Source organism: Alosa alosa, chromosome 1, assembly GCF_017589495.1.
Source record: "Alosa alosa isolate M-15738 ecotype Scorff River chromosome 1, AALO_Geno_1.1, whole genome shotgun sequence".
In the NCBI taxonomy this organism is placed as follows: domain Eukaryota; kingdom Metazoa; phylum Chordata; class Actinopteri; order Clupeiformes; family Clupeidae; genus Alosa; species Alosa alosa.
In genome coordinates, this window is record NC_063189.1 from 44,047,342 (window position 1) to 44,075,292 (window position 27,951).

General features: G+C 46.1%; 1 protein-coding gene across 4 annotated transcripts in view; it reads right to left on the reverse strand.

Annotated features, from left to right (window-relative positions):
• slc6a9 (solute carrier family 6 member 9) overlaps nt 1–27,951 on the reverse strand; it is a 43,271-nt gene that overhangs the window by 2,685 nt on the left and 12,635 nt on the right. For 3 of the 4 annotated variants that reach the window (XM_048248732.1, XM_048248738.1, XM_048248745.1), the window contains 7 exons: nt 4,682–4,838; nt 3,763–3,894; nt 3,289–3,550; nt 2,149–2,281; nt 1,818–1,952; nt 1,506–1,609; nt 108–345 (listed from right to left, as the gene is read on the reverse strand). In XM_048248732.1, coding sequence (XP_048104689.1) covers nt 108–345; nt 1,506–1,609; nt 1,818–1,952; nt 2,149–2,281; nt 3,289–3,550; nt 3,763–3,894; nt 4,682–4,838 — 1,161 coding nt within the window. Of the gene's footprint in view, nt 1–107; nt 346–1,505; nt 1,610–1,817; nt 1,953–2,148; nt 2,282–3,288; nt 3,551–3,762; nt 3,895–4,681; nt 4,839–18,373; nt 18,717–27,951 lie in introns of those variants that run through there. The other variant, XM_048248722.1, reaches the window with a different exon arrangement.

Genomic DNA, 27,951 nt, shown 5'->3' on the forward strand with positions numbered 1-27,951 from the left:
TCATTTAAAATTAATCAACAATTATTTTTTAACACATTTACTGTTAGTTAAGGGATCATAGCACACTCTTAAGCACGGCTCTTGCTGGCCCCTGTGTCCAGTCCTACCTGAGTGCCCAGGCCCAGCAGGATGAGCATGAAGAAGAAGAGGATGGACCAGAGTGGTGAGATGGGCAGCAGCGTCAGGGCCTCTGGGTAGGCCACGAATGCCAGGCCGGGACCCTGGTCAGCCACCTCCGACACGCCCACGCCCAGGTGATGTGCCATGAAGCCCAGGATGGAGAAGATGACGAAGCCGGCGTAGACGCTCGTGGCGCAGTTGGTCACGCTGATGATGATGCTGTCCCTGTTCACAAACAGGAGAATGAACAACAGCATGAGAACATCCTGTTTACGCCCAACATAAAGCGGGTGCTAACATCGTGGTCTTAGTCACAGTTCATTTTCCATGCTATTCCAAAATATAGGCCCCATTTAAAACCTAGGGTCTTAAATATCACATTGCTGCAGGCTCACTTGAAATAGATAGAAATTAGTTTTATTCTATATAAGCAGGTCAACTAGATGAGGAGCTTATTCACATTTAAAATGAGGTGTGAAAACAAAACAAAGCCACCAGCAGGTGGAGCTGTGGCAGCCCACTGGAGGGTAAGAGTGGAGCAGGATTTGGACTGGGATTGCAGAGCAAATGAGCTCCGCACATCCATGGAGCTGAGCAGCAATCAGAGTGACTCTGCTTTTCCAGCACACAGCACCCAAGGCTCTGACCCAGAAGACTTTGCACAGTGCAGTGCACCCACAACAACCGCTCCCAGTCTCAAACTCTTAACCCTCTCCTCTCTTCTCCTCTCCTCTTCTCTCTTCTCCTCTCCTCTCCTCTCCCCTCCCCTCCCCTCCCTCTCTTCTCTCTCTCTCCTCCTCTCCTCCCTCTCCTCTCTCTCTCCTCTCCTCTCCTCTCTCTCTCTTCTCCTCTCCTCTCTTCTCCCCTCCTCTCTTCTCCCTCCTCTCTTCTCCCCTCCCCTCCTCTCCCTCCCTCCCCTCCCTCTCTTCTCCCCTCCCTCCTCTCTCCTCCTCTCCTCTCCTCCTCTTCTCCTCTCCTCTCCTCTCCTCCCTCTCCTCTCCTCTCCTCTCTCTCCTCTCCTCTCCTCTCCTCTCCTCCCTCCTCTCCTCTCTTCTCCTCTCCTCTCCTCTCCTCTCTTCTCATCTCGGCTGCCTGATACACCATGATTGCCTTGTGACAGGGAGCAAAATTCCCTTAAGCAAATCATATAGTATCCATAATGCAGCATGTTAAATGTATACTTTCCTACTGGGGCAAGTCTGGGTCAAGTACATCTCACAATCATGTATGAAAGATGATCATGTTAGGATATAGGTCACAAACAGAGAGAGAGAGAGAGAGAGAGACAGAGAGAGATGAAGAAAAAGAAAGAGAGAGAAAGAGAGAAAGAGAATGGTGTGTGTGTGTGATGGAGAGGAGCTTGAGTGTGGGAGACCACGCTGTACCTGTAACAGTTGTTGTGGAATTTATTGTAAGAGGCCATGGTGATGAGTCCACCCCAAGCACAGCCCAGAGAGTAGAAGATCTGAGAGGCAGCATCTCCCCACACCTGACAGAGAGCAGTGAGAGTTATGTTTACTGTAAATCAGCATATCATAAGGGCATATGGTTTTGCACAAGGTATGGCTTTATACATGTATGTCATAAAACATAAACATGGAAGTGAATAAAACAGAGTAAAATGTAAGTCAATGTTTGAGACAATGAAAGAGAGATAGGGAGAGACAGAAAGAGAAAGGTAGAGAAAGTATGTCTACCTTTGCATCCAGGATTTTGGACCACTGTGGGGTCAAGTAGTACTTGATCCCTTGGTAAGCCCCCTCCAGCGTGATCCCCCTGATGAACAGGATGGTCAGCACCACGTAGGGGAAGGTCGCTGTGAAGTACACCACCTGCAACAGCGGGCAACACCCGCACACATCAGCACATGAGAGCTTCCTCCCTGCAGCACTGGCTCAGCACCAGCTATGATGAATACAGCGCGGCAACAACACAGCAGCCTGCGCAGGAACCAGCTGCATCACCACAGGAGGATGCAGCCGAGTGCCAGGAGCCGTTGCGCCGGGGGCATCCCCCCTCCATGCTTACCTTGCCTGATGACTTGACTCCTCTGATCAGGCAGAGGAACACCACGATCCAGGAGAGGGCCAGACAGCCCAGAATGGGCAGACGCACCTCGCCAAAGTTGCCGATACCGTCAGAAATTTGAAGAACGTAGTTTCTGTGGAAGGAACAGAAGAGGGAGGGTGATGAGACGAGGAAGAGAGAGAACACGATAACGTCAACAGTAGTTACAGTTCAGTGACGGCAGTTTACAGTGTGACAGGAACCATAAAACGACACAATCTGAGAGACACAAAGGCACTATTCCAAGTTTTCCATGAGAGCATGTATTGATGGGCAGTCATTCCTGAGTCTGTGGCCCATAAAGAAAAGAAAAACAACCAGAGAAACCACAAACAACACTCCCCACAATGGATTCCTTGAGCTGATAGGGCACTTGAACAGAGGAACCATTCTTAGAGTAGTGCCAAGACGGCTGTGAGGGTGAGGCACAAAACCATCTGTAAAGCCACTGAAGCACAAGTGGACTATGAATAAACTGTATTCATCATGAGTTCACTTCAGCTACCATGCCTCTCAAGAGCACTACAACATATCAAATTAAAGGCAGGGCAAAATAATAAAAACAAGTTTCCAGGCCCTCTTTGACAAAAACAAAAAAATAACAAGCATAAACCCTGCTTGGAACATCTAATGACCTTTCCTCCACAAAACAACTCATTGTTCTGCGATCTGAAAAGGCTGTAGGTCTTATTCACTGTCATGTAACAACACTGTAATAAAGTAGTTCATTCTAAAACATCTGTACTCTATATGATTTACAAAATAAACATCATAGGCTACTTGGACATTGTCCATTGTAGACTTAGAGTGCTGGCAAACACGAGGATGGGCTTGCCAAAATACAGTTGTCTCTGGCAGCATATCACCTAATTGAGGCCAATTGGGTGACCTTAAGCAACCAGCTGGTCTGCGTCCAGGGCACTGGGCCAAGGCATGCGAGCCCTATCAGACATCTGCCTCATTCACTCCAGTTTTATCTATCAAACACAACTGACAACTGTTGAAACTAAAAACTAAAATCTGTTTTTTTTAAAACACACACGACTAGACTCCACAGGGAGTTCACTGTACCCCAGCTGTCTAATGAAGATCTGGCCTCACCTCCAGTATTCTTCGCTGGGGCTGGTCCTTTTGGTGCGGTTGACCACCTCGGCCACAACGGCCGTGACATTGGCCAGGGTGCTGTTGAGGCGGGGGCTGCCCACCACGCCGCTGCAGTCGGGGGTGTTCCAGGGGTTGGTGCAGTAGGTCCAGGGCAGCAGGTTGGTCATTGACATGAAGAAGTAGTAGATGGCGATGCAGATGACCACATTGTAGTAAATGCCGATGTAGGTGGACACAACCATCATCCCATAGCCCACACCTGACCATGAAGAGAGGGAGCACGAGAGAGAGCGAGAGAGAGAGACAGAGAAGGAGAGGAGTTTCAAAAGATACTCATGGCAAGAGGAGAGTGTAAAAGAGATTCAAAATACATCCATGTCCATATTATGAAAATAAAATTCTCAAAACAGATAGAATAGAACATGCCACATCATTTAGAAGAATGTAGAAAAATAAAGCGGAAAACTTCACCTTTGAACATAGGGCTGACCTTCCAGACACCCAGGCAGCCCAGGCTAGCAAACTGACCGAAGGAAAGCTCAAGGAAAAACAGCGGGATGCCACAGAACACCAGCATGATGAAGTACGGGAACATGAAGGCCCCTGGAGAACAAGCAACAGGGTTTTGCAGCTAAAAAAAGATATTCTATATATTCTATCCAATCCTATACTATTTATTCTATTGTATAAAATCCTACGTTTATAAAAATCCCACAACCACACAAAAAAATCCCACAACACAACCAAAAAAATAATAATTTAGTAATGGACACAGTTTCTGGGGGGGGTACATAACCATTATTATATTACCCTCAGACCTGGCAGAATGTGGTACAAACATAACTACTTAGTCTAGTTGATGTGTCTGGTGACCTGACCACATAAAAGCCCGGTCACCCGCTCCCTATAGGCCGCGTCCAGTCTCACTGAACCCAGAGTGTGTGAGCTAAGCCTGCAGCAGCGAGGGGTGTGAAGCAGGGCCTGAGGTCCAGCCCAGACCATGTCATGATTACTGCTGCTCCTTGAGCTACACCAGAACTCCACTGCTCTTTGTTAGAAAACAACATAAAACCGGTGGCCATATATGGGCAGTGATACAGCTACAGCTATGCCTATCGTACACCAATGTACATCTGGACTTTGAACTGACTTGACTGTATTGTCTTTGAGTCTAAAACTCAAATACTTTGGCAACGCTGCAAGAGAACAAGCATACCAAACTGCTGAAGCAGGCAGTCATGTCCTGTGTTCCGTGCAGCCAACTTCACTGTTCTTTCTACCCTTTGGCCTGTAAAATAAACCTCTGTGCTTCCTGACAATAACAAGTGACATCACAGCATTTTGTCCTCCTCTTTTTTCTTTTCTCTTTTTTTTTCTTGGGCACACGTACCTCCTCCGTTCCTGTAGCAGAGATAGGGAAACCTCCAGACGTTGCCCAGGCCCACAGCATAGCCCACGCTGGTGAGCACAAACTCAATCTGGTTCCCCCAGTTGCCTCGTCTGGAGTTCTCATCCCTTTTCCCCACTTCGCCTGGAACCGCTCCGTTCTGCAACACAAGCAGACACAACAACAGCATTACTGACTCCGTAAACAACCCGAGGGAGGGGGACAATGTGTTGAGTTGACTTAAATGAAATCAGCTTGTCCTTTAACAGAGGAAATTTAATATTTAGCATCGATCGCTAAATATAGCAGGTTGTTGAGAAGTTGTTGCCATGTTTTATCCAGTATGTGGTGAGTGAGAGTCAGTACAGTACACTACAGTACATCACAAAACACAAAAGCATGTTTCCCACAGCAATTCACCACATCTCTGAAACCTTTGATTGAATGTCATAGCAAAAAACTGCCCCAGAGAAACTTTGTTGACGACAAGAAGTAAAAAAAAAAATGACCTGAAAATTAGGGAACAGATGCCAAACATATTGAAAAAGTGCACAAAAACGAGTGCTAGCGTGTCCACACGATGAACCAACAATTTCACTCTGGCTCCCGCAAATCGCATGCAAGTGCTCTGGGGCTGCTATGAGCGTGGCGGAGCGCACATGATGTGAACTGAAATCACCGTTGTATGCACAAAACAAACATTTGGTCCTGTCGGCCTGATTTGAAGTTTTCTTACTCCCATCTGTTCGTGTCAGATGGTCTCCGCTCTGACCTTTTCGGAGCAGCCTCAGCAGATGACCCAGACGAAAGCCCGCTGATCCAGCGTTTCACAAGAGCCTGTGCGCGCGGCCGGACCAAGGGCGCGACAGCGGGAGAACTGAGGGGCTTGTTGCTGGAGCAGCAGAGACAGACATCTGCTTCCATGATGTGCAAGTTATCTAATACACCTTGTGTGCTAACAGATCAAATGATCCAGTACATGAGTAGGTGCACATGCTTGTCAATGGATTAGGCATGTCATACAGATACCCTGGTGTCTTATCAGGTTGATGTGATTGATAGATTGCACAGAGAAATGGCCTAGAGTGTCCTATGCACTTCTTTCACCAGGATATATGCAGATACATCTTTACACACACACACACACACACAGAGGGAAAAGGAAAGAAAGAGAGACATTCACACACACACACACACACACACACACACACACACACACACACACACACACACACACACACACACACACAGTGTCATCTGAGTCTGCAGACCTCCCAGGGCCATGACACTCCAGGGTGATGGCACAGACACACGCAAACAGACGGCAGTGTGCTGCCATGAGCATCCAAGAGAGGAAGAAGAAGAAGAAGAAGAAGAAGAAAAACATTAAACCAAACTTTTGTTCTCCACTCTACCCTTAATCCTCATTTATCTTGGGCCAAGCCAAGCACTGGCGTCCAAAAACAAAAGTTGAGTTTGACACGCATAGCTCTGCAGAAAGGGCCTAAGCAGCCATCACATTGGGACCACCAGGGGGAAAGGCAGCAAAACATTGGGAACAAAGGCAAACAATGCAATCTGAAGGCTGTGTTTGGCATGTGTGTGGGTGTGTGTGTGTTGTGGAAGGAGAGTGTCCATGTGTGTGTGTGTGTGTGTGTGTTTGTATTTTTAAAGTGGTCGGTGTGAGAGTGTGGCCTTGCACATCTGGGACAGACTCTTCGGAGGCTGCCCTCCCCACGCTCATCCTCGTCCTCCCTCGGTGCTCTGACCGATGGGGATCCGGCTGGGGCTGCCACCCGCTGAGGTGACGACCCCGGATCGCACAGCTGACGGCCCAGGGTGCAGTGCACAGGGAGCGAAGCGGATGGACTGCAATGTGTGGGCCTTATTTGGCTGTGCATCCTACTTCGCCACTAACCTTTGCAAACTGGCAATAAACTGCATTGGCTGCAATTCTTTACTACCATTTTAATGTTTCTAGTTCCTTCCATTTCTAAACTGTAACATCATCACCTCTGGTCACCAATTGGTCTGCCATCCAGGAGGCTAAGGGAAATGCAGGTGCATTGAGAGTAGGCAGACTGTATCTCAGTGACAAAAATGAGCTCAGATACTGATGGGTGGAGACATTTTGTGACTTGTTGAATTTAATATAAAAGATTTTACAATTTTACAGGCTAAATCTACTGAAATATGTATACTGTATTTTCAAGAGCATTTAAGAATCATTTAAGAAGAGAAAGTATTTTAGAAGAGAAGCATTTAAGAAGAGAAATATTTCAAGATAAAATCCCATAAATTATGAGAGGCTGACCAAGCAGGCATTCCTCAACACACTACACAATTCATGTAATTTGGTCAGACGTCTGGTGTTCCACTTCAAATGTTTCAAACGCTACAGATGTTTCAGTGGAGGGGGGAGGCAGGGGATAGGGTTGTTGTGGTCTCCAACAGGATGGCCATGTTACAGGATTTTCCAGCTGCATGCGGATGAACAGGCCCCCCTAGGACTCCTCTGCAGACGGGCTGTTTGGCTGCAGTGCACTTGGCCGTCCTGCTGCTGCTCTCTCTGGGACCAGCCAGCTCCTCTCCTCTCCTCCCCCTGCCCGCAAGGCTCTCCTCTTCTCCCCTCCTCTCACCTCTACCTCTCCCCTCCTTTCCTCTCCTCTCCCCTCCTTTCCTCCCCTCCTCTCACCTCTACCTCTTCTTCTCCTTTCCTCTCCTCTCCTCTCCTCTCCCATCCCCTCTCCTTTCCCCAGCCAGCCAGCCAGCCTGGCTGGATCCCATCCCCTCTCTCCTCTCCCTTCCTCTCCTCATCCTGTGCCCCTCGCTTTTAAACCCAGGTGTTCTTACTGTCAGCATTTGTTTCTGAGAGCAGTCAGGCTAAGTACAGAGTGAAAAGAGAAAAATAGGGAGTAAGAGAGGACACAACTGGGCCCATCTGCCCTTCGCACATGCCAGCCAGACACACACACACTCTCTCTCTCTCTCTCTCTCTCTCTATCGCTCTCTCTGTCTCCCTCTCTCTCTCTCTGTGTGGGGCAGTCTCGGAGGGGCCTATCCCAACTCAGTTGTCCTTGGCAGAAGCCTCTCAGTGCTGCCAGCTTCCCTGTGCAGAGATGCAGAGAACTGCATAGCCCTCAGGCGCAGACATGTGTGTGTGTGTGTGTGTGTGGGGGTTGGTGGCTTCCTGACAGAGTCCCAGGCCGGCTGTTCCCCACGACGAAGCAAAGAGGTGTGGGAAGCGTCCGGTTCAAAGGTGTGTGCAGATAGGGTCTTATGCAATGACTGTGCATATTTGGGAGCCCCTTGCTAAAGGTGAGACGCACACATGGTGAGAGAGTTCAAATATTGGCACAGCTGGAAAGCCCGTCATTCATCACAAGAGGTCAGTGGTTCACTTAAGCCCAAATTTGTGCCAAGCCCAAATATAGGTTGATTGACTAGGTGTTTCAGGGGGAATTTGTCAACAGCATGTAATGTTGACAGACAAAAGATCTTTCAAAATCCCTGGTTTGAACTTATTTGCCTGAACCTATTTTGTATGGAGAGTCTTTGCTCTATGCTCTTACAGTAAGTGTGTGTGTGTATATCTGTCTGTCTGTGTGTGTGTGTGTGTGTGTGTGTGTGTGTGTGTGTGTGTGTGTGTGTGTGTGTGTGTGTGTGTGTGTGTATCTACTGGTGTGGTCTTCAGATGAACGACCTAGCTGCCGTGACCCTTCACTCTCACCCACAGCTGCCCTGCTCTGACAGGTGAGCCCCTTGGCAAGCTAAGAGCCAATAATGAAGAGTATCATCTGCACTGACACAATTACTCTGCCATTCAGGACACGAGAACATCAGAGAGTGAACGAAAGGAAAAAATTAAGAAAGAAAGAAAGAAAGAAAGAAAGAAAGAAAGAAAGAACAGATACACTTACTATACTAAAGGAGACCAAAAGGAAGACAGAAAGTAAAAGAAAAGAGTGAAGAATGAAGCGAATAACGTAAGTACGACAAAGAGTGAAGAGCAAAGAGTGTGTGTGTGTGTGTGTGTGTGTGTGTGTGTGTGTGTGTGTGTGTGTGTGTTACTGTGTGGCCTGAGTTCAGTGTGAGGGGAAACTGGGATGTAGTGTGAGTCTGCCTCTCTTAGCTATCCCCTGCCTCTGTGCAGCCACTGCAGCCCATTATGTATGATGCATCAATTAACGACAGCACAGAACATCATTTTGTTGTGTTTCACAGAGAACTCAACAGATAGAATGTGTTGGTATGATATTGTAGTCCTTTCTGTGGCGTTTTAAAAATGGCAAAAAAATAATGGAGGCTGAATTCTCTGAAATGTGCTAGAGTTAAGAACCCACAATGCGTGTGTCCATTTCACATCATTGAACAAACACACACACACACACACACACACACACAGGGGACCTTTCACACTTTAGTTTATGCACTAATTCACCTTGTTCACGATAAACCTCTCACCCTCTCACATATCGGCAGAGTAATTTTACAACTACATTTCTTTTGTAAATATTACAATTAACAATAAACCCACAAAATTGAGTTGGATGAGAATGAACACTCTGGCTATATTCTGGTATCTTGTAATGTGCCCTCAAATAAATAAAATCACCTAACAATAAACATGCACACCAGCATTACATTAACACACAAAGCATGTCTGGCATATATGTGCTTACATGATACTTTTTGAAGGGTTCCATCCGGTTAGCCGTTCTGGCTGACAATTGGTTCACCACCCAAGTCTAAAAAGTTTATGGTGCAATATGGACCTCTTGCACCTGACATAAATCTGTTCAGCATGTGTATCACTATCAACAGAGTTGCAGATGGAGTCCTTAGTGTACAGAACATGAGCATCACTTCTTCATGCACTAGCTTTTTCATTTATTTCTGTTACTTAAATTGACTTAAAAATCAAATGTAAAAACAGTTAGGGCATGATGGAGAGATGCCCATGTACAATAATGCATCTGCACTATTTCTGCTGAGAGGTGCCCAGCAGAGACGGACAAGCCTCAGGTTTCAAGCCTGCTCCCTGGTGAGGCGAGCCTTTTTAAAGACTCTCAACATTCCCCAAACAACCAAGCATTTAAATATCAAGCCATGCTGAGTGTCTTCAAACTAGAGCCAATAGAACTGCAACCAAGCATGACTGTGTCGCCAAAAGGCATTCGAGATTGGGACAAAAGAGCAAAGGACAAATGTAGAAAGAAAAAAGCATCAGAGAAGACAGAATGATAGAAAAGAAATAGAGAGAATGCGCTAGAAGCATTTTTGAAATGTGTTAAAGCTCCTGGGGGTATGGAATCTTTAGCCTTTGACCTTTGGAATGTCATGTTCCCCAGGAGTCACATTTCAAACACATCTTCAGCCAGACTACTGTTACTCAACATGGAGTTCAGCTCCACCCACAACCAATGTTGCAATCAGTTTCCTTCACACAGAAAGAGTATGTATGTGTGTAACATTCCTGTGTTTGCATTTCCACACCTATAGAGGGAGATCACGATCAATTCTGCCCTGTGGCTGATAAACTGCTTTGATTTTAAAAAGGAGGGGGAAAAAAACACTATGAAGTGGCCTTTGTGATGAGGTGAAAAATAAACCAGTGTGTCTTGGTGGTCACCCTTCTTGTCAATGACAGCTGTCAGGGTTTTCAACATGCCGTGACTTCAGAACTTTTATTTGTGTAGATCTATTTAAGGATGCAATCTGGGATTTGACTTTAATTTCACAAAAGGGTGTTCATAGTTGTCCTCAACAGCAATCACATTATACCTTCCCTTCCATAATCCGGAAGCACCATATTGATTGGCCTGGCTGGTTCTTTGGCTCGGTCTGTGCCCCTGTGCTTGGTTTCCATTTACAGAGACTGTGAGAAAACTGTGTACTAGTACTGACAGACAGCTAGTGTCAGCACTGACAGACAGCTAAAGGACTGTAAGCAATATTTTGGTCAGTCTGACAAAAAGTGTTAGGTCACTTTGATACTAAAAGTATGCTCCTGTGTTGTGACCCTGTATGACATCTGTACAGTTTTCCTAAACAAGGATAATGTAAGGCATCAGGGTTGACATCACTTCTTGTTTTCTGTTTTACATCACCGTGTACACGAATAACCGTGTTATTCATTAGGGTAAATTGGATGGCTCCTGACTTTGCCACTGTTACTGTATGATTACCGGTATCTATCCTTTGCTGTTGTGTACTTAAACCCTAACTAGTTAGTCTAGTTAGAGCAGCTGATGGATCTTTAGGTGAAGTCATGCTGTCTCTCCCTTGATGCGCATCATTGTAAATAAAACTCTGTTCCTGTTTCTTTCTTATATTTACAGTCAGTGGCGTGCTCAATCCTTTTTGTTCTTTCGTATGTTTTGTCGTTGGGTGCTCTTTGGTCCAAGGTTAGTAGTTTCATGTGAGAAAAAAAGAGAAAAAAATGTATCCGACCAAGGCACCAAGTTAAGATAAAAATGTCATCTACTCTGATGCTTTTTTCTTCCTACTGATAATTTTTAGGTCCTTTTTGGGTATGTCCAATTTGTATTAAAGACATTTTTATCTCACGGAGAGTCTTGTTCGGAGAGATTTTTTCTCTTTTTTTTTTACCTGATTTTTTTCTACCATTAGTCTGACTGGGTCTTCATTCATCTGATCACTAGTGATCCTTGAACTTCTGAAATGCTGGTACTTCATTGCATATTGTCAGGCAAAAAGTAGAGAGGGCATGTTTCCTTCAATGACAAGGACAAATACCACTAAACCAAAGACTATCATTGTCTTCAAAAAGGCAAGACAGACACAATTAGTAAAATAAAACATTATTTAGCCATTACTTAAAACACTTCAGTCTGTTTTGAGGTGTCACACTGTATTAGATGTGTTATGCGAGTGTGGTTGTGTAAATATTTGTAACGACAGCATTCCAATGTGCTAATGTAGAACAGAGTCTTGACGCCTCCACCAAAGCATCACTCAGGAAGTAAACAAGACTTGGCCGTGGACAATGTCCTCAAAGGCTCCATTATGTGGCCCCTGTGAGGTGAAAGTAATGCTGCTAAAGGCGTGGGGCTGTGGCTCCTTCACCACCCCCAAACCCCCTCACCAGCAGCACCACTTCCCAGAGCACAGGGCCACATTCCCAGCCACATCATGGGCGTGCCCCCTTAACCCTTAAACACATGCGTTACATGCTTGATTAGGTCAATGCAACAGTGAGTTGTCGGACACAAAAAGTGAAGGGTACCGGAAACTCTGGGATGAGCCCGAGCCCAAATGTGAGGGTGTGGGGGGCGTAGGGTGTGTGAGGGATGTAGAGGATGAGATGATGGGAGGTAGTGTGTTTGATGGCCTCCCAGAGGGAGGGTTGCCTGGGGGTCACGTCACTCAGTCCAAGTCATCCACAAGGGCGTTGGATTACGCCAAGTCAGCTGCAGCACATGCTCTTGAGTCTAAGGTCAAACCTCATCTCCTTTTACACAATCCAAACCAATCCAGGGCATTAGGAATACAAGCCTGAAAATGACTGTGTTTCAAGGCAGCATTTCAAACATTCTTCAACACTCACGCATTACAAAAGAGACAGGGTGACTACAAAGGACTTTGGATGACTTTCAGAAAATGTTACAAACCAAAACTCAGCAACCCAAGCAACAGGCCAATCTATTCTGAAGTTCTAGAACTTAAGTCAATAGACCTCCAACCAGCACTACAAATAGCTATGTTTAGGATGCCTCTATAGATAGTTCAGATAAAAGAGACTACGCATATAAACCCAAATGTCAACACAAGCATTGACAACACAATCCCCCAACCCACACACACAATCCATACAGTATACAAGGCACTAGACTTGAATTGTCTTATCTCTAGACTTCCCATTGTGAATCTGAAGGGTGTCCACCACACACACACACACACACACACACACACACACACACACACACACACACACACACACACTCTTACACACTTCAGTGGCTGGCTCAACTGACTGGCAAATCTGCAGTGATGCACTGACAAGACTGACAGCGCTCAAGCCTGCATCTCCTCCAACCCTGGAGATTTGGGGTTTAATGGGGATGATGTCTGGAGGCAGGGGACAGTGGGTGTGTGGTTGGGCAAAAGGGGGTTGGGTTTCACTCTCCAATACTGACTAGTGTTGTCATGATACCAAAGTTCTGATTCCAACACCATATTGTGCCAAAGTATCTCAATACAAAACTGAAACAAAAACCAAAAACTTCAGTGATAGAGGCAACAGAACAGGCCTACACGACAGAACAAGAAACTTCAAATTCTCTCAATATAATGCCCCACCATACACAGGACTAACACACAGATGATAAGAGCCAATATACACAAACACATACCATGAAGAATATCCTGATCATCGGCGTAACCTGCTCTCTCGCAGGGCAGTAAATAGTGTCCAGCGCTGCTGCCCACGGGTTCCGGGGCAGCGCAGCGCGGTGCGGGACTGAGAACGTGGAGAGAGAGAGAGAGAGAGAGAGAGAGAGAGAGGGAGAGAGAGAGAGCTCTGATTTGAGACGACAGGCAGGTCTAGCTGCAGCGACGCGCTTCGCTTAACTACATCATTCAATTAGTGCTCTGTGAGCGTGGCCGTGAAGCGAGGCGAGAGGCTGGCCCGCGGAGCTCTGGGCCAGCGCAAGCTGTTCACCTGCCTCCCTGCAAACACACACTCACACGGCCAGAAATAGAACAATTCTCGCTCTGCCCTTTCCGCCTTCTATCTTTCCCCTCTCTCTCTCTCTCTCTCTCTCACTCATACACACACACACACACAGACACACAGTAGTCACATTCATACACACACAGGTGCATGCCTTTCCTTTAATCTCTTTCTCCCTGTCAGGGACGCCACAGTTGTATCAGTCATCACCATGACAATGAGGCTGTTCGTTCATAGGTGAGAATGTTCACATGAAGCTGATTAACTGCAGTGTCCTGCTTTTCAACTAAGAAGAAAACAATCACCCTGACCCCACACTATAGCCTGTAACATGCTGAAGTCCATGCCAAAGCAGTAGCCTGGAAAAAAATCAAATATCCCATTTGTACAATGCCAATTAAGCATGTTTTTAAACCCAGCTATCTTCAAGAGCCGTTTAAAGATGCTAGAATCTAGTAGAGCCACTTCTCATTTGACTTAAAAGACGAAAGTCGTGCAATCCAGGCAGGACTCGGCACACATCATCAGGCTTGGTTAGTGTTAGGAAGTGGGAGCAAAGCGGCACGCAAAAAACATCCAAGTTTTCAGCGGCCCGAATGAGGGGCACTGGGGAGCGGTCATGCAACACTTGCAGTGCATCACAACACAAGGCCAAATGAAAAGCATGTTTGCGGTCAGCACTCTTTATTGTGAAACGACAAGACATGGCTGGAGACTGGAGAGCCGTTGGTGGAGGAATGTACAGTTTTGGACAAGCAATCAATGTTTTGAAATGAACATTCAGTTCAATGTTCTTGGCCTTAACACTCTTGACAGCCAACCTAAGAATCTAAAATCCAATTTGGTCCAACACTTTACTCCCCACACACACACCAACACATTCCAAAAGCAAACACACACATCCATGTCCCCAGCCCCTGTGCCTGAGGGTTCATCCTTTGTCACGTCAGACCCGGAGTGGCTGAACTGAATGTCAGGCACAGTTACAGAGCTAGAGTAATTTGCTACGGGACTGTAGATGCTCTTACTGATGAGGCACTGGGCTTCCGCTCCTTACTGTGAGGAGGCTCTTCACAAGAGCCCCAAGACAGGCACAAATCAAGTCATGCTTAAAAGAGACCCTTGGTCCCATTGAGCTCCCTTTCCATTCTTACATAATGTGGACCAACAGATGCATGCACACGCATGCACGCACACACACGCACACACACACACACACACACACACACACACACACACACACACACACACACACACACACACACACATAAATAACTAAATAACAAAAATGAAAAGCACTGTCTTCCCATGCTGTTATAGCTTAGTGACTTCCAAGTGGCAAATTGTTATTACCATCCTACAGATGACAGTAAACACTTCCTGGACACGGAAATACACTACCTTTCCAAGACAGGGAGCCTTTGACCTACATAAGAACAACAGATAAGGCTTGATTCCTGGAAATATGTGGAGTATGCCCAGTCCATTCAGATTTCAGCAGATTAGTTCAGGAAACTACCTCAAAACAAACTCAAAAACTTGGTCACTAGGTTGCCTGGTCAAAATAAATCCTCAGCCTGGCTAAGAATGTGTACAGCAACAGAGATTAATTTCCCTGTTCCTGTAAAATATGACTACCTAATTGTCAGGAGTAAAGAATTCAACACTGGCTCAGTTTGGTGCAATGGTCAACAGACCTTAGAAAATGGTAAAAAATAAATAAATACAAAACCGCAAAAGCTTGACCCATCACTGCTGTGCAAATAGTTTGGAAACCTTCAAGAAAGTTGCTACTCATAATTTCATTTCCGTCAGCTTTTGCAGTGGTGATCGATCACCAGGGGCGCACTGCGGCCTGGCCAGCATGGGGGAGACGTGCGGTGGGGACCAGGCGGTGGGCACAGGCGGCACACTACACGCTCGGCAGCACTCACCACTCTGAGACGGCTGGGCAGGCTGAGGGCCCGCTGCCCCTGGAGCATGCATATGGCACCACACTCTTCTATATCTCTCTCTCTCTCTCTCTCCCTCTTCTGCTTTCTTCATCTTTCTCTCTCCCTCCTCCTCCTCCTTGATCTCTCTCTCTCCCCACTCTTTCACTTACTTTCCTTCCCTCCTTCTCATTTATCATTTTACACACACGCACACACACACACACACACACACACACGCACACACAAACACGCACGCACACCCCAAGCACTCACACAGATGCCCACACACTCCAAATGCCACCTGAACAGCACACCTGGAGTTGTGTGGAATGAGTGGACTCTGAAAGCTATGTCAAGGGGTGCAGGAATGGGCAGTATGTGGACAGGTCTGACCAGAACACATTCTTTTCCTGAGAGAAGATCTCTGCTATGGGCTAAGTGGCGGCTTCACTCTGTGCACTGACATTAATGTGTTCAGACAATGCAATAACACAGAAGCACAATCATGCGGGAGCCGCACACTGAAATTTGGGAAACAATACTAATCTAATCCAAGCTCTCCTCCCCCCTCCCTCCCCATTTTGAAGAATTCCTGTTTTTGAACTCAATACCCTCTTTTCTTCTCTGGCTAAAATCCTTAAGTCAACAAATTTGAATAGGCTATCAAACGGAACGACATGATTCCATAAGAAACCTCATATAAGCCAGAGACAAACGGCACCATTCAAGCTCGACTTTGGAAAAATGCTGAATCATGACAATAAAAATGGATATGACCTAAATATGCACATTTCCAAATGGAGATACAAATATTTCAGTGTGTTTACTGGGCTTGTACGCACAAGATAAAGATTTGCCGCAACAAAAAATTATCTGTAGACACAAAACCTAGCACGCGCCCAAACCAAATCTGAATGTGAAAGGCAGTTGATTCCGGCCTCTGGAGTAAGTGGGCATGGCAGGCTAGGACAGAGGTGACTGGCGCACAATTACAGCCTTACAGTTCTTATTAGTTCAATTATTACTCAAGCATGCTTCATGTGAAGAGGTGGCATGAAAAGAGGCTGGCCCCTCTGATGGTGCCAGTGGTACGACTCTTTCCACACACGACTCACTGTGCTACACAAGATTTGATGGATAGATAGATACAAATTTCCACGGGGTGGGGGGTTCAAATGAGTCAGTCATTTCACCTTATAGATCTAAGGCGTGTGTGTTTGTGTGTGAGAGAGAGAGAGAGAATGAGAGAGAGAGAGAGTATGTGTGTGTGAGAGAGAGAGAGAGTATATGTGTGTGTGTGAGAGAGAATGTGTGTGTGTGTGTGTGTGTGTGTGTGTGTGTGTGTGTGTGTGTGTGTGTGTGTGTGTGTGTGAGAGAGAGAGAGAGAGAGAGAGAGAGAGAATATTTTAGATTGTCAAAAACTCATGGTGTACAATTGTAAAGTTTGCTTCAAATCCATTCACATCATAATGGACTGACAAAGATAACCCAAGATTGGCCAAAATCAATAACTCTGGGTTAAAAAAAAACAAAAAAACAGCTAGTTCTCATGTGCCTCCTACTCCTCCTTGAGGTGTATGCATATTCTCCATCCCCTATGACATCATATAGCAACCATGACCATGTACAGACAACATGAAAACACAGAATAACTATACGTCATAGGTAAATCTCTTAAGCCATCAACTTCAACTTTACTTCAGCCAATGTAGTGACCTCCAATACAAACATAAGATCTAGACATCCAATAACCACTTTTCCCACATTCTCGTTACCTGAAACACGTCACTAACATGAAAACTAGTCATCCAATACACTCAGTTTCATTATCGCACAGATCAGCTGATGAAGACAGACGAGAAAGCCGGATCAATAAAGACGAGAGTAAACGTCACCAGTGCCAAATATTTGTAAATTGGGCTAAACACATGCAATGTGAAATGGGTCGAGTTTGTGGAATGACAAAAAATGAACACCAGACAGAGTCTGGTTCTGTATGACAAAGTACAAAGCGGCAAAGTCCACAGGTTTGAGAGACAACATCGATGACCTTAGTGAATGGCCCGTTTAACTTCTCTTTTCCTTGTCAGTATGACATGTTTAACTTATCTTAAACCCTTGTCAGTAACTCGTATGTTCACTACAACTTCTGAGAAACCAAATACACCAAACGCAACCACATATTAGTGAAACACTCCCCCCAAAACCAGCTCTTTCAACAGTAAGGTCCTCCACGTCTACCCTCGCTCAGACGGCAGGAGGCTCATTGTTGAGAGCCACAAAGGGGAGGATGTGACCAAGCTTGGCATTCTGCATCAATCGAAGAGGAACAAAATGCCATATCGGATATCTATACATTTTATTTCAAACAAATCTTCCTCAGGGATTGTTTAACTGACAGGTCCCCGGGCCACTAAAAAAGGAGGCAAAGGAAGGAGAAAAGGCATAAATATGAGCCAACCCCCCCTCCCCCTTTCCTCTGGACACTTTGCCCCCTTTTCCTCCGTCTTTCTCTCCCACACACTGTTCCCTCCCGGCCCACTTCCTTAGAAACTTTATCTCACCTCCCTCTGCCAATAGCGCCAGGCCTTCCCACTGCAATTAGTTATAAAAACTTTTCAGCACGGTCACACGTGGTCTGGTTTTTAAAGAGCCGGGACCCCCTCCTCACGCAGTCCGTGGCCTATTGAGTCGTCACCGGCCCCCTGAGTGATGGCTGAAAAATAAGGCTGTGCAGACAATGCTTCGTCTTGATTAATTCAATTCTTTCAGGACCTTGCACCGTCGTCCGGGCAGCTTCGCACAATCGCCGCTTTGATGCTTGAATGCGCTCTCTTTCCCTCATTTTTTTTTTTTTTTTTTTTGGAAAAAGAACAAAACCCGTAGAAATCTTTTTTTTTTTTATCTATCATCTCAGAGTATTTCTCCATTAGTAAACTTAAGTATCAATATGACCTGATATTTCGTAGGGCTCATATAAGAAATAATTTCGTCGTAGATGAAAGATGCATCGGGGAAGGGAATGGGGATTGGGGAATGGGAGGGACAGAGTTAAATCAGACTGACCTGATCAGCCATACAAGCTGGATTGCTGGACTCCGACATGATTTGATAGTGCCCAGTAGTTCTCTTCTCGACTGTGCTCCCGAGTTCTTCATTCACACCTTTCCATTTGCTTCCGTTGTGCGCGCGGGAGAGAGCGAGCGGGCGAGAGAGAGTGAGGGAGCGAGGGAGGGAGGAAAAAAGAGAACAACCTCTTTTTCGCCCAGCCTTGATTAATGCCTGAATTATTTTCACCTCATTTCATCTGATGGAGTTCTGCTTCCTCTCCGCCTCTCTCAATCATTCAGCATGGAAGCCTTCTCTCTCCCTCCCTCCTGGTCTCTCTCTCTCTCTCCCTCCCTCCTGGTCTCTCTCTCCATCTCTCTCTTCTCATTCAACTCTTCCTCACTCAGCCCCTATTTCTACCTCCCTCCCTCCTTTTCAATCTCCATTCTGGTCTCTCTCTTCAAGAGTTACGGAGAATGCTCCCCCAACACACACACACACACACACACACACACACACACACACACACACACACACACACACACACACACACACACACAGACAGATTTTCCCCACACTGGAGGGGTGAGAAAGACAGGGGAGATCCACAGCCTTTGCCTCTACCTCCACCATGAATGGAGTCGTTGTCATTCCAGCACCTTGGCTGCATATTGAGTGTTGGGAGCTGCTAGCTTAGCTGCCGGGGCCCGGGGACGCTGCCAAGCTCCCCCAGCCACCCTCCCGGCCCCCAGCCCCCCAGCACCAACCCCACGAGATGGCAGACAAAAGTGAGGAGCTGAGCTCGTCCACAGGGTGCTCTACCCTCGCTGTCTCCCCATTTCTTCCACTTGTTTGCAAGGCAGCTGCACCAGGACCACCAACGCTCCCATTGAGCCGCACTTGACTCTCAAATCCTCATCCCTTGACATTGCCAGTTCTCCTGCAAGGTCCTGTAAGAGGCAAAGTCTTGGGTGAGGGGGTGGGTATACCCTGCAAACAGTCCGTGACACGTTTCGTAGTGTCAGCCCCTTGTAATTCATCCTCTCTCTGTCTCGAGGGGTCAACAGATTTCCCATTCTTGGTGCTCTTGGCTGTCAATGGAGGAACAATCAACGGGAAAGATACCATTTACCAGGATGAGGCGAACAGCACTACAATGTATGGGGAAAGGTAAAGAAGGGGGGGGGGGTGCCAAAAACCCCACTCATCACAAAGGAGACTTTTCAGTGGCGGTTCTTGGCAGTGTCGCCAACCGAGTATCCTGTTAGTGGTGTCAGAAGTTGACAGACACATGGCTCCGTGCCTAATGAGCGTTTGATGGGAGATACAATGGGGCCGGGATGAACAGCCGTCAAGAGTCAGCGGGAGGGTAGGCACAGGGTGCTGCTTGAGTTTGAGTGAAACGCACACATGACCGTCAATGAGGTGGATGTGGTCATTTCATTATGGCCATTCTGTTTCAAATAACATAAACATCCACTGCCCATAGTAACCATGCAACTGAACACGGTGTGACTACAGATTTTGAAAATAATATAATAATTTAACAATTTTCTGAAAGAAATTAGCTTTTTTTGCAGTGACAATTTTCTAAAACAAAACAAAACAAAAAAACGCTTTTGTTGCTGATGCCACATAGGGATCTGTTGCATTTTGTTAAAAAAAAAATAGTGCATGTACATTATGTGTCAAAGCTCAATACATCAACTTCACAGCGAAAGATGTGGAGTTGGAGTTACGTAAACGTTATCTGACTGAATAGCGTGTGCTTTCGGGTTACAGTGTTTTTCCCCTCCCCTCCCCATCAGGCTGTTAGGCCATGCCTGTGATGCGCGCGCGCACACACACACACACACACACACACACACACACACACACACACACACACACACACACACACACACACAGACACAGTGCTTTTCCAGCTGAATTTACATTACCATGTAAACAGTGAGTTTTTGCCACATCTGTGCAGCTCAACTCCTTTGGGAGTAAGCCTGCACTGGCCCGTGCACCAAACAGAGCTGGCCAAAAAGCCCACTGATAGAGGAGGATGACTGCACCGCCACCAATGGCAACACCAACACCACCATTACCACGACAGCACCATGGCCCTGACTTGCACACACTGAGACATGGCTACTGTTTATGGTTGAAGTCCCTACACAAATCCCCCCAAAAAGTAAATCTACCTAGTTAGATTCCTAGTTAGGAACTCATCAATATCTGCACGCAACCATGCAGATGTGAGAGAGCTAGAGAGAGACAGAGAGAGTAGGAGTGTGACAGACAGAGAGATAGAGAGGGAGACTAGGAGTGTGAGACAGAGAGACAGAGAGATAGAGAGGGAGAATGAGATTGAGAAAGAGAGCAATAGACGGATGGTGGATTAAATCCCACACACATGCAGCACTGTCCCACTCTGCTGTGCTCTGGGCTATGGGGCTGAGGCACGAGGCTGGCTTTCAGGCTGCCTGACAGCGCTGGTCATTAGAGAGTCCTCAGGGGCCAGAGCCAACTCCTATTAGTCAGTGTCCCTCCAGAGACTCCATGCTACATAATGGGTCACTTTTAATGAGGATATCTACACAACACTATTTTGACAGCCCCATATCAATGGCAGAATAGAGTGTTGCTAGGGGGAAGGGGTGGTGGTACATGATCTGTGTGTGTGTGTGTGTGATAGTGTGTTAGTGTGTTTGTGTGTATGTTGTGTGTGTGTGTGTGTATATGTGTGAAAGAACTGTAGCAAGTAATCAAATTAACTCAAAGGCGAACAAAAAAAAAAAAAAAAAAAAACGCCACTGCACAGTAACACAGCTTTTAACAAGAGTTTACCCATCTGGGGGGAATTAGTTTTGCTAATTGGCTGAATATTACTGCTGTTTAGCTCCAATTAGGAGGGGAAGCACAGATGCCGTTGTCTGTAATTGCCCGTGTCTTTGACGAGCTTTTTTAATTATGCATTTTTCAACACTTCCTTTCTCACCTGTGGCACGCCGTGCGGTCAGGAGCCTGTTATACTGCAGAGTCCACTCGTTGCCTAAGACGAAGTGGGCTCTGCAGAAAGGTCATTTTGTTGACAGGGAGAAGCCATGTTTATCTGCTGTCAATCTGTCTCCAGACAGGCGGAGCAGATGGTGAGGGGGGTCAAGAGGTCAACCCCCTCCTTGAAACACCCCCGCAGAGGGAAGAATGACGAGGTGTCTCTACCCCGTCTCTCTTTCCTGGCATAAGGGCATTTTTTAAGTAGCAGGCTAAGCACTGTCAGTCAACAGTCAATGGTACTAAACAACATCCCATGTGAATACATGATCAGATTGTGGCGCCTGCTAGAAAAGAACCCTTACAGAAATCAGATCAGTATATCAAATGCCAGTAACCAGGTCTCCAGACAACGTTATGATGCGCATTTTGACCATAGTAATACAAAATCATGACTGGAAATTTAGAAATCCTGACTTCTTGAAGTTTTGAACATCTTCTGATGCAAATAAATTCAATTTAGTTGAGGTAGATTATTTTCTGATTCATGTAAGGTATAGAATGGGAAATAATTTACTCGCATGCATTTGTGACAAACTTATGGTTTGATCCCATCACACGCCACAGAATCAACAGCAAGTGTTGATTTTTAATTAACACACAAGTGGTTGTGAATGCATTCACACTCCCATTTCCTTCAACTGAATTTCCATGAATGTTCTTAAAATATGAAAATGAGTTGGATGGACATCCAGCAAATAACATGCTTGACTTTCAAATGTTTCAAAAACATTTAATGTAATACTCCGAGGGGGTGACATTCAGCTTTCAGGGAAAAGCACGAAACCTGATAACCCAACACCCTCCCACCAAATTTAGTTTGGGACATACATGTATTAGGTGTTGTATAATATGTTCCGCGGATCTATTGCCACAATATGGCATGCTGCTCATGCTAATATATAACGCAGGCTACCTCTCAATCTGGAGAAGAAAAGGGATCCCTGTCAACAACTACAACCAACGGAAACTGTGGATCTGGTTTCGAAGCCCACCTTAAAAATCAAATGAGACTTTCAAACAGTGTTGTTTTGTTCGTTTGCTTTTATTAATCCTCTAGATCAGGGTTTGTGAATAACAGTTCTGTGGCACTCGACAAGTAGAATTGGTCATTAGATCTGCGCCTGGGATGGATTGCCGTTTCTCTGGCCCCATGAGCAAGATTAGCAATTACTGGTTGTGCTGGTTCTATCACTCTCAATTTATACCAACCTCCTTTTACTGCTGCCCACTTAATGTCCAATCACCTTTCATTAGCCATTCATGTTGGACAAGCACGAAAGTGAGCAGGACTGTTAAAAATAGCAATATCCCTACAATGTCATTATGGCTAGGGTGACTTGATCCTCATTGCAAAAAAAAGCCTTATAGCGAGGTTAGCTGCAGCATTTCAGATCTTTTTTTTTCAGTGAAAAGCAACTCTGAATGGTTCTGAGCGCAGGCGACTCAGGAGAATCTTAATCTGAGTGCCGAGGGCCTGGGACAGCGGGGTCAGAGAAGTCCTCCACTGGCACAACCCACTGCTTTTGTTTGGGCAACAAAGAGGCAAAGTTATCGGGCAAAGGCGACAAAAACAACTTCCTGTCACATTTTCTTCACCACAAGTGTGGACGTGTGGATGTGTGTTGCATTTCGGGTTTGTTTGTTTGTTTGTTTGTTTGTGTTTGTGTGTGTGTGTGTGTGTGTGTGTGTGTGTGTGTGTGTGTGTGTGTGTGTGTGTGTGTGTGTGTGTGTGTCTGTGTGTGTATGTGTGCGGGGCGTCTGCCTGGTCCAGCAGCTTTCGGGGACACAGGAGAACGATTTCCAACGCTTGGGTAAACCTGAAGTTTCCATGATAATTTCTCTCCCTCTGTAATTTGGCTTGAAGGGCCCCAGCTGCTGATTCTTTATAAATAGCGTGTAGCTCAAATCCCCTCCAGGGAGAATGGGGCTCGGTGGAGTGGCTCGGGCACAAATCGGCCCAGAAAAAGCACACAACATACACATTTTGACAAACATATGGGACCATCATGGAGGATGAAAGAGAGGTACATGTGACTCGACAGTCCCTCACGTGGATTCGACAAATGAACAAATTAGACAAGCAACCATCACATTCGGGCAGCCGGTCAGAAATGAAACAGAGAAAAATATTTTAAGGACTCCTTCGTTTCCCCCTGAATGTGACCGATACTGGACCACGAGAAGGTAGAATGAAATCCCACAGTGTGTGAGTGATGTGTACCATAAAGAATACATCCTGACTAACATTTGCTAGCTTTAAAAAGGTCCATTAGGTCAGTGCAAACAAGTTAAAGGTGAAGGCTCTCCCTCTCTGTGCTCACAAACAGAACTAGTCAGAAGCAGCTCTCTGTTGTTCAGCTGGTGACAAAGGTCCAGTTATGAACAAACGGAGGGTTATGCGGATATACATCGGGCCTCACGGCACAGGAGGCTTTATCTGTAGAGCAATGTTTGTCTATCTGCGTTTGCTGGGTCATCAATGCAGAGTTCAACTCAGTACACCAAGACTCATCTCACAGAGAGAGCAACACACACACACACACACACACACACGCACACACACCCCACACATTTATATATCAGTAGAAGAATCCAAAACTCCTGAGCCAATGCAAAGTGGAAGTCTATCAGACCGCAGTGGTAAATAATGTGGAGGGGGGTATGCTTGTGCATGGGGACCCTGAGAACGGCAGACCCCCGTCCCATGCCTGTGTCCCCCATTCACTGCACAGCGGGGAGAGCAGGTTGAGTTCAAGCGCAACAAATTATGGGGTGAAAAGGCTTGGGAGGATCTCAATTCAACGACAAAAATAATAATAATAGCGAATAACAACACAAATGAGAAGATTTAAGAAGCCTATTTGATGGGGAAACAATACTGAGCTGCTGTCCATAATTTCAACAACAGGCATCTCTCCAACTCGTCTCTCCCACTTTCTGTAACTCACCCCTCCAACCTACACCCCCCCTCCCCCCACACACACACACTTTTTGTACTTTGTTTCGCTTTTGTATAATGGGGGTACCTCCTCACATAAAAGAAAGGGGAAGAAAAACAGAAAACCAAAATTTTCAGGCTGAGTGGTTTCTCCAAATGAAATCCAAAGGCAGCCTTTCAACCGAACCTTTTTGGCAGAGGTGGGGGACTTTTTCTCCCCCCCTTTCTTTTTTTCCCCTTCTTTAAAGGAAGCGCAGCAGTGGACGTGTTTGGCATTTGGTGGCCCTTGTCCTTCCATTGTGCTCCCTCCATAGAGGCTGCCTCCTCAGTGGACTCTCTGTGCTCTGCTCGGCGCACTGCTACAGTCAGGGAACTCCGCAGATGAACTGAAATCACGTTTGACTCTGACCCCTCTTTCATTTTTTTCTCTTTCTTTCTTTTTTTTTTTTTTTTTTTTTGCTTGGACACATCTGTTCCCATGCCCCCGGAGGCACCATGGTTGCACAGCTTCGGAGATGCGAACATTCAAGCTAATTCAAGTGAGTGACTGACGGCTCAATATGTTCCTTACGTAAGTCTCTGAGCATTCCCAACCTGGGCTACGTCTGTCAGTGGCTACTGGCCACCTGTGAGTGCCAATATATTTCAAATTGCATATTGCACATACATAACACATTCCAAAAGACTTAACGTTGGAGGTTGAAAAAGCTTCAGAATTTATTTTGTTTTTTCAGCAATACATAATACATTTTCTCACTTCTCTGTGAGCATGGAGCGCAGAGAGGTCCCGCTGTAGGCCATGTGTGCACTGTGGCCCATTTTATGGCAGTGGTGCACCTGAACTGAGTTGTGTGCAGCTATGGCCTTGCGTCCTGAGGGATACAAAGGCAGTCCAAAGGGTTTCAATATTTGTTTCCATCTATTTTCCACTTCACAGAAAACAGCACACATTAGCGGCCCTTGGGAAAAGCTGGGAAGCTGCCGCCTTAGCAGGGGACGGGGTGTGTGAGAGTTACTAGTGTGTGTGTATGAGAGTGAGTGTGTGTGTGTGTGTGTGTGTGTGTGTGTGTGTGTGTGTGTGTGTGTGTGTGTATGTGTGTGTGTGTGTGTGTGTGTGTGTGTGTGAGTGTGTGTTTATGTATGCGTGTGTGTGTCTCTCTCTGTGTGTGTGTCTCTCTGCCTTAGCAGGGGGCGGGGTGTGTGAGAGTTACTAGTGTGTGTGTGTATGAGAGTGAGTGTGTGTGTGTGTGTGTGTGTGTGTGTGTGTGTGTGTGTGTGTGTGTGTGTGTGTGTGTGTTGTGTGTGTGTGTTTGTGTGCATGTGTGTGTATGGTGTGTGTGTAGGGCAGTGGGGGAGGGACCACAGGGGAGGGGTAGCCATAGGTCACTAACAGTTGCTCTGCAGCGTGTCCTTAGTGTCTAGCAGCCCAAGCATAAATCCTTCTCTTGTCTTTCCTGCTCATTACCGGCCGCTAGATATGTTCTCAATCAGCATGACAGACTCTCACTCTCTCCTGCCAGCGGGGGAGCAATAAGGAACCATTAGGCACCTCAGTCAGACGGACAGAAACAACGGCCTTCACAGTCACTAATATTCAACTGTTTCTTCATCAACATCAAGCCAGAGGTAAAGAGGCAACTTCAAAGAGGCCCAAAAATGGATTTGTGGCTCCCATGATCAAAGACACATCTGGCACCACTGTGTCTCGCCCCAGTATTAATGGCTTCGGACAGTTGCTTTGAGTGCTGACCGCCTCCTTTCCCGACTTACAGTATATCACGGTGAAAGCGGACGCCCATCAGCAGGCATGCCTGAGATGCCACAGAAGGAAGCCGAGGCCAGACAAACGTGCCAATCACAGGGCCTGGACGTCGTCACCTTTCCATCCCCAGAGAAAGCATGTTTGGGCCCTATAGGGAATTCGTTTGTGACATTGTGTGGCCCACAAATCCAACGTTAATAGATCCACAACTAATAAAAAGTGCCAGTGAAAAAGGAACGTAAAACATAAGCAGCTTTCTTTCACAAAGTTAAAATGGTGGACGTGTAAAGTCACCATTATGCAATAAAAAAGTTACCCAATATTGGTTCACTTTTAGCTTTAAGCAAATCAATAAAACTTGCACACATGGAAGTGATCTTTATGAGTATGACAAACATGAGTATGATTTTAGGGGGAGACAGATCTACTATCTATTGCAACAGCAACATCACAGTCACACAATTAATATTGCTAAGTTTAGAGCAACATCTGTCACTTAAAGAGAGGCACCACATAGGGCTGATAAGACTCATAAGAACCCCATCAGACTCTGCAACCCCTCCAGGAGAAGCCAATCAGGTGAGGGGAGGAAAACTTATGGGGAGGGGCCTTGGCCATATCTCCTCTCCTGTTCACTGTAAATGTTTGGCTGCCTGCACTTTGGAAACATTTACAACAACTTATATATATATATATATATATATATATATATATATATTTTTTTTTTTTTTTACACTTCAGCTGTTCAAAATAGAGGCAAGAAGGCAAGAGAGCTCCCTTGTCCAATGAGTTTTAGCATTTGTAGGGTGGTATTCTTGACTAGAAACAAAAACAGCCCAAGTCACATAAACAGGGTATTATAAAAAAAAAAAAAAAAATCCCATAAACCATTACCTATGGTTTAAGACAGAAGTCATGACAAGAGAGCTTGCCTCAGAGGGAGACAGAGAGTGGCCAAGTCAAACAGTAGGAGCACTTGCTCTGAATACTAACAGTGTTAGCAGCTTAAGAATGGGCTGGGCTGGGCGCTCCCATAGCTTATCCTGACAAGCCACTGCCACAGCTCTCGCTGCCGAGTGAGCGCTGCACAGAGATAAATAAATGAACATAGGAACTCCCCTGACAGATAAATTGCCCTTGCAGCCCCGGCCCTGGCCCCGGCCAGCAGAAGCAGGTGCAGGACTTAAATTTGTGACCAAATGAAGCGGACCAAAATGGACAAAGTGTTGGCTTCTACTGATTTAGGCCTGATGCGGGCCAGCGGGCATTATGGATGTGCTCGGGACCCCCTCCTCTTGACGGGACAGCTTCCACAGCATGGCGATCAGCCAAGGACACACTGTCCATCCACAGTCACAAAAGTGGCTTGAGCGCAACGCCGGGGCCAAAACAAACACTTGAGCCGTATGCATGTACCTGCCCCTTGAGGGCCAGCTGACGGATGGGAGAAGCACAGAAGCGCTAGATCAGAGTGCAGACGGCCAGTCACATCCCAATGGCTTGGGAGATGGCTATGCATGTGCCACACCTGGCACATGTATAAGTTGCTGCCCTCTTGAGCAAGAGGGACTTGGAACTAACTAACAACTAAGTTATACTCACACAAATAAATGAATACTTCTATTGTACATGCTGGCTGTCACACGGAGGTGGAGGCTAAACACGCATCTAGACATTTACTGTTGATTCTGTTATTCGCTGTGATCAAATGTTTGATCAACCATAGAGCTGTTCCACTACATTGGCTGGCACAGATGAGCTTCTGTAGGCATCTGGAGTGCATTCATCAATGATGGCGTCAGAGAGCGCAGCTCTAAAATGCCCTCTGTGTCCAGGCATTTCACTCAG